At 35.2% G+C, this 7,439-nt stretch overlaps 1 protein-coding gene across 1 annotated transcript; it reads right to left on the bottom strand.

Annotated features, from left to right (window-relative positions):
* Positions 1-1,589: 1,589 nt before the first annotated feature.
* LOC126695300 (lysM domain receptor-like kinase 3) lies at positions 1,590-7,315 on the bottom strand. The gene is made up of 12 exons (XM_050391991.1): positions 6,525-7,315; positions 6,056-6,089; positions 5,933-5,958; positions 5,673-5,822; positions 4,857-5,065; positions 3,918-4,007; positions 2,984-3,080; positions 2,747-2,898; positions 2,581-2,672; positions 2,300-2,438; positions 2,073-2,171; positions 1,590-1,991 (listed from the first exon to the last, which is right to left on the bottom strand). Exons 1-12 carry the CDS (start codon positions 7,162-7,164, stop codon positions 1,890-1,892), a joined length of 1,830 nt encoding a protein of 609 aa, XP_050247948.1. The 5' UTR covers positions 7,165-7,315; the 3' UTR covers positions 1,590-1,889.
* Between the last annotated feature and the right edge of the window lie 124 nt (positions 7,316-7,439).

The following is a 7,439-nucleotide window of genomic DNA, read 5'->3' as shown; positions in this document are numbered from 1 at the left end:
TTAAGGTGGATTTGAATTTTGAATTCATTCTTAAACCTAATAAGGTTTGAGAAGATTTTGTATTTTATACCTTCTTTACCTAAACAAATGAATTCTTTATACGTTTACAAAAAAATAAAAAGAAAAAGTGTGACTTGTTTATAAAAAATAGGAGTTTTACTTACCCTTGGTGGATGAAGAGTAGAGAAATTGTTTTTTTTTTTTGCTTGAATTCTTTTTTTGTTTGTTTTAGCTATCCAAGTTGACAAGTCTTCTGAACTTGTACGTTCTTCGTAGCTTTCTTCAATTAAATCCCCACAAATCTTGTGAAATGAAAAATGTCTTCATTGGTATGCTCAAAAAATCATAGCCCCCATTGGTAAAAACCGGAACAATGTATTGGACATAGTTGAAAGTGAATGTAAATGCACTAGAACTTGTTGCCAGAGTTTATGGTTAGTTTACTCTGATACCAAGATGGGTGCAAGATTGTAATTGTAAGTGGCTAGAGATAACATGCTTTTAAGTTAAGAAGCATAGGGACGGGTAGGTTGATAACATGCTTTTATTAAGTAAAGAAAATTAATTTTGTTTGCTACAATGCAAGGAGGAGCGTGTTTAATAACAAAGGACGCACTGTTTGCTATTTCATTTTATTTTATTTGTTTGTTATTACATGAATAGCTTTATATAGAAGTTCGCGGTCGCTGCTAAACTGACTACATGAGCTTCCCGTATGCGGTAGAACAAAAGATGAATTCTAGTTGCTTTTGGGTTCATTGAGATGCTCTAGAGTTTGCTTGGTTTCTCCTTAGAATAACAGCCGAGTTATCTACCAACAGTTTCAACTTCTTTATTTTACTACCACATAGTTCTTCTATTTGGTGAATTACTAATCCTTTTGATAGCTAACACAGTTAGCTGGGAACTAACAAAATAGATGTTTCTACCTTTCCAAGCATTAGATTGACAAACACAAGGAGATATTTATTTTAATTTAGTATCATTTAAGTGTGCTAGTAAATTATTTTATTTTTAGGTCATACCATTTAATTGGGTTTATTAGTATTTATTTAAAGATAGGGTTATCTTTGTAATTATTTAATTAGGGTTTTCTATATCAATTAGATTTTTAAAAAAAAAAAAATTTATGTGAATTAGAAATAAGATTTAGTATTCATGTATGAACAAATATTATACCCCTATTGTAAGAACTTATTTTGATGAATAAAAGTTTCAATTGAGATTGTCTCCATGATCTAGTACCAACTCTAACCAATCAAAGTACCAACTCTTAGTAGTTATTTATTTATTTATTTTTACTTAGGTTGTGTTTGGTTGGTTGGGCTAATTTGTGGGGATAATATTTAGGGGAGATATTTGGTTGGGAGGGGAGGTGGGACTCATGTTTTCTTTCTAGACTCACCAAAATTCAACACCCCAAATTGGGGAAAAAATGGGGGAGGAGACATGGTTTGAAGAAAATTACTTATCTACACCCTAAAACCATATGTGCATTGATTTTTTTTTTTTTTTTAAACCAATGTTTGAGCTTTTTTTTTTTTTTAATTTATTTATTCCAACAATACTTCTTTTTCCTTCATAAAATATTTTTAAAAATTTATGTAATAAAGGCATTAAAGTAAATTTATACAAATTCTATTGTCTATAATCTTATTTTTCTTCTTAACCAAATAAAAGAATTTTTTATCTCTCCACTTTTCTACCCCCAACCAAACAAACGAGAGAGAACTTTTTTTTTTTTTTTTCCTATCCTCCCACTTTTTCATCCTCTTACCATTTTTTATCCCCTATTTTTCCATCCTCAAACAAACAAAGCCTTCCAAGCAAAACTTGATACTGATTCCTAGGTTTCTATCATTAATTTTTGTTATTGTTTAATTTTTCTGTCAAAGTGTTGGCTTGTCCTGCATTAAGGCAACCACTATAGATCTCATACTTGGACGTAGTTGTGGATCCTCTTGTGTGCATGCTTTGGCAAGCTGAGCCACCTGTAACCAAACAACTCTATAGAATTATGGGAAATGAAATCATTAAAAAGTAAAAATAGGTTTTTGTATAAGTTGCTTTACCGTCCAGACTGAGTTAAGTGGGTAGTCATCTCCAAGACAAGGGTCGACTACTTTGCACAGGGCCTCTCTGGGATCAGGCTGCTTAAGAACATCCTCAAACTATGAAACACAGAAAATAAAATAAATATATGTCCAAGGTTGGTTTCCTAGAATAGTACCAGACATGAGTAAGCCTAGTAAAAGCATAGCATCCAGCTGTTTAATTAGTGGGATGGAAAGAAGATTACTAAGGAGACAAGGCTCTGAAATTGAGAAGTGGAATCATATGCCTTAAGCAATGCTTCCTTGGCAGAAATAAGCTCAAAAAGGACAACCCCAAAAGCATAAACATCTACTTTGGGAGAAACATCTCCACCCCAAGCATATCTGCGCAGAAGATAGGTAAAAATAATCCATTTTTTTTACAGAAATCATAGCTAAAGTTTTTCCTCCCCATTTACAAAGCAGTCCAGGGGATCAGTGAACAATGACCGTACGTTAATAATTTTACGAACAAAAGTAAACTTACTCAGGTGGCATGTATCCAAATGTTCCCATGACTTGTGTGGAGCTTGATACACCTCCAACTTTAGACAGTTTAGCTAACCCAAAATCTGCAACCTACAATGTATGCAATAAAACAATGTGAACACATTTTTGAAGATCCATAGCAAGAATAGAGTTACTAATGCAACCTTTGCATGGAAGTTCTTGTCAATCAATATATTTGCTGATTTAATATCTCGATGGATATAAACTGGAATGGTATGCTCGTGGATATATTCAAGACCTCTGGCTGAATCAAGTGCAATTTGTATCCTAGTAGGCCATGTCAACGGGTCCCTCCCTAGAAACATATAAACATAATTATGACCATTGATCTGAATGTGACATCACTTAAAAAGATCATCACTATGCACATACAATCTCACCTGATGTGCCATGCAAATGTTGCTTTAAGTTGCCATTCTCAACATATTCATAGACCAAAAAAAGAGAACCCTGAATGCAATACCCGATCAAGCACACCTGCATTGGTTGATAGTAAGTAATATATAGTGTATAGATGATAAAAAAGAATCAAACATCTTAAAGCTCTGTCTACATAACAGAGAAAATAACATGACTACTGCGTACAAGCGTCTAACACCTCAGCATTAAGGTCTTACTTGCAACTACCACAACTCTAAGGGCTTCTATTATTCAACTTTTTAAAAAACTCTTTTGGTCATATTTAGGGCATGGATGGCATTGGCAAAGGGATAAATAAATGGCATGGCTAACCCTGGATGGACATATTAATTGAGCTCACCTGTGTGTGTTTGTACATGTATAAACATGATGGAAAGGAGTAAAGGGATCAGTTAATAAAATCATATATACGGATATAATTGCACAGATGATTTACTGATTTAGACAATTACTGGTTATATAAGCATACAACATAACCTTTGGTCCATGGGCCAATGATGCTTCACTTTAAAAATGAGATAATAATGAGATAGGTGCAATGAGGTGAGGATCATATCCCCCATATATGATACATAAATGAAAATTTATATAAAGCTTCTGGCTTATGTGAACAATTCTCCAAAGACTATGATTGGAAAAACTTTAGTTCATTTTTTTCCAAACAATAAGCATTATATTTTTAGAGGTCGGGCCTTAGTGTGATGGCAAGTGCCTTCCACCAAAAGCAACAAGTTGCGAATTCGAACCCAGAATCAGCCTCTCCAAAAAAATATTGGAGGTAAGGTAGCCTACCATGACCTCCCCCAGACCCTACAAAAATGGGAGCTTTGTGCTTTGGGTACAACCTTTAATAAGAATATATTTTTAAAATTCCTGGGAAAGAAAGTATATTACCAGATTCAAGTGATGAACACTTGTTAAAACCTTTAATTCAGCAAGAAATTCTTTGGATGCTTGCATATCCATCTTCTTGATTGCAGCTTTCTGCACAAATTGAGTGATGGGGAGGGACTGTTAGGAAAGTGAACTGACAACAAGATGACATGGCTAAAAGCTGATGTGCCTGTTTAGCCATCCATATAGGGTAATGACAAATGCAACACGCAACATAGAGCATAGATGTTGATAAATGTATATTTCATATTTAACCTGAGCAAACGCTAAAGACTGACTGAACTGTGCATCCATTTTTCTCACTCGTTAGATTAATTTCTCATCCACTCCCACTTCTCCAGATTGGGCGCTGAACCCTACTCAATTACCCTCATGCATCCAACCTGGAGCTAACTTTGCAAATTTCATATATACCATTTTGTCCAGCTTGACTTCTGAACTAAATTTTTTCTTACAATAAAACTCAAAATTTCTAGTTTAGAGTAGCTAAAATATCCAACAATATGTCATAGAGCACATATTAAGATAAGAATACAACAGTTACGTGAAGTCATTTAATCTATTCAGCTATTCATTTTGCAAAGTAGTCCTCACCTTGAACCTTTATATGTGCTTTAATAATTTTGTTCCCAAACTCTTCTAAATTGGTTAAAAATTCAAATTCAAATTCAAAGTTCTCACCATCTCCCATCTAAAAGGATCGGCATGGTGTTCCTATTTGACATCTATCCCTAAAAGATTTATCATCAAATGTTATGAAAGGTTGCAAACCTGCTATGTAGAGGGACTAACATATCATTTTATATAGACCTACATGACCAAAACTCAACTAATAAAATCAATCAAGTTGCAGAGCAACTACTTAATCAATTTGCATCTGCCGTGCATGATTAATGTGCATTCCGCCTATGATGAATAAAAATACATGTGGCTACAAACCTTGCCTCTCAACTCTGCATAATAAACAGCCCCAAAACCACCTTCACCAATCTTACTAGCCATGCTGAAGTCATTGGTAGCTGTGGCAAGTTCTTCATACGAGAACTCTACTGATTTGTGCACAGTCATACCTATAAATCCCAAGGCTTTATCTGGATCACCAGCAGGACCAGTTGATTTTGCATTTCTACCCATGGTAGGTCTAGGGTCTAAATATAAAATTGATGGAAAAGAAATCAGTGAACTCATGTCTAACCTCCCATTCTATTGAACAAAAGAAGTAGAAAGATCCATACAATTTCATTGTTTCTATGAGTCACAGTGATTCTTTATATACAGTACAATGGATTCAGTGGAGCTGCTTAAATAGGATGTCCAAGGTTAACTTTGCTAACTATTTTGCAGAAAAAAGGATAGATCAAAGTACTGACACTAGTGAGAGTTTCATGTTGCAAACTCTTCAAATAAAATCAACAATCACATTCATTAAAATAGTAACATCTGTCAGCAACTTCAGATAAATTCATTCACATATGAAAACAAAAAAATTAATGAGAACTATAATGCCTTTTTTTTTTTTTGGGGGGGGGGGGGGGGGGGGGGGGGGGTGTTGTAAGGGCATGCTTAACAATAAATAAGGATAAGATCTATAGTTATTTATGAGCAATGTGATGATGATTGAATAAGATTTTCACTTCATTTAATTGAGATTTCTAGCATTTCCATTCAGTAGATCCATGAAGCAATCACTCTTTGACAGATATCTATAAAAGTTAACAAGACAGGAGGGGAAGAGTTCTAAACAAATAAATATACCACGCCCATGCTGACCCTCAGATGCTGTAAAGGGCAACAATGCCTCCACCTTCATCTTTCGGTAACATCCAAAATATATACAAGTTGCAAGTAACAGCAGAATAGCTACAGCTCCCATAGCTATGCCAGCAATAACTCCGGCTGCTAATCCTGCTTATTGATAAGCAAATATTAAGCACAAAAGTAGTGTCAGCTGTCCACTATACAATCTCATATTTGTCTCCAAAAATCAAAGAAAACTTAATCACTGTAAAACCAACTGTGGGAGAGGGCCAAACCGCTTGTGCTGCAAAAGGGACAAAATGAAAAGAAACATTAGAAAATGAGAAACAGAAGTAAGCTGTAGGTTCATTTAGCATGAAGACAAAAATTTTAGAAGGTACCTTGATACCAGAGGTGGATAATTATCATTTTGATCTGCAAATGAAAAGAAAGGGGAAAAAATGTCAAGCAAATGGAAATTCATGGTCCCCAGAAATTATTTTGAAAGGAAAAGGGTATCATCTCGGTATGCTTAAAACTCAATGAAATACAAGGTAATATTGCCTTTTCTCCTCCTATATGGATGAGAAATTTGTATATTCTAACAAATGCTAGCAATGAAATTAAATGATTGCAAGTGCCGAAATGGTTTCTTATTTATTTATTTTTTAATAGATATAATAGGATTTAAAACGTACGTTCAATTAGAAAGAAACAAAAGTAAGACTCTGAGCTACTATAAGAAACTCTTAGCGAGGTACACTACGCAGGTTGAGTTTAGATCAAATTCAAATAAATAGAATAACCCAAAAAATAAACTCATACAAACAAACTTAAAAAATCTATTTGGTTTCACTGAAATAAACTCACCTTTGGTTGGGATATACACCACACCACTTCCTTGGCTGAAATTCTTTCCCGGGTTGTAACTCTCCAGCAACGCCACACTAAGACTCGTAGCCGACGCAATGGATTCGATGGTGTCCTCTGGCCGAAGCGGGTATGTAATAAACAAACCATAATCCTTTGAAACCGAGCTACTGCCACAGGAACATGTGACCATGACATTCAACTTGGTATTGGTATTGGTATTGGTGTTGGTATCATTGGGGTCGTAGCTATTATACTGTTGCAACAACTGATATGTGGTCAGATTGGCATAATACACCTGTGCCACCGTCATGTACGTAACCCCTGGATGAACCGTGTACTCAAACATGTGACCTAGAAACTGGCCGTTGATACAGTCACATGGGAATGGAACACGGGTTTTTACACCATCTTGAACACTGTTTTCATTGGCTATCGTTTGCTTGTTGTAACTGACAATTGTACTAGGGTTGATATTAAGGTTAGACTGCAAAACTTGAGCTATGAAAGTGAGATTCGTCTCCGAAAAGTAGTATGAAGCTAAAGCCAAATCACATCCTTTACTACATTTGGATTCAGCTATGGAAAAGCAAACTGAGACCAACACCAATAACGAAAGCCGCCACAACTTGGGTTTCATCGGATTGGCAAAAATGGAACCCAGATGTGATTTGTGGGATTTAGGAAAAATCAAGAATTCGGATTTTGGTCATTGGAATTGGGAAAGAAAGAGATGAATTTGAATAGTTTGGTTTTTCTATTTTTTTAATTCCCACTGGCTGCTGACGACTGTCTCTATCTGAGTAGAAATTATACGGTGGACCAAGTCATTGCTCCACTATTCCACAATGTGAGGAAATGTTTTTTAATTGGGTAATTCTGATGCCACACCCTCTCTCACAACATTTTGCACAA

Source organism: Quercus robur, chromosome 8, assembly GCF_932294415.1.
Source record: "Quercus robur chromosome 8, dhQueRobu3.1, whole genome shotgun sequence".
NCBI classification, from domain to species: Eukaryota; Viridiplantae; Streptophyta; class Magnoliopsida; order Fagales; family Fagaceae; genus Quercus; species Quercus robur.
The sequence above is the reverse complement of the archived record's forward strand: the minus strand, read 5'-3'. Positions and strand labels throughout refer to the sequence as shown.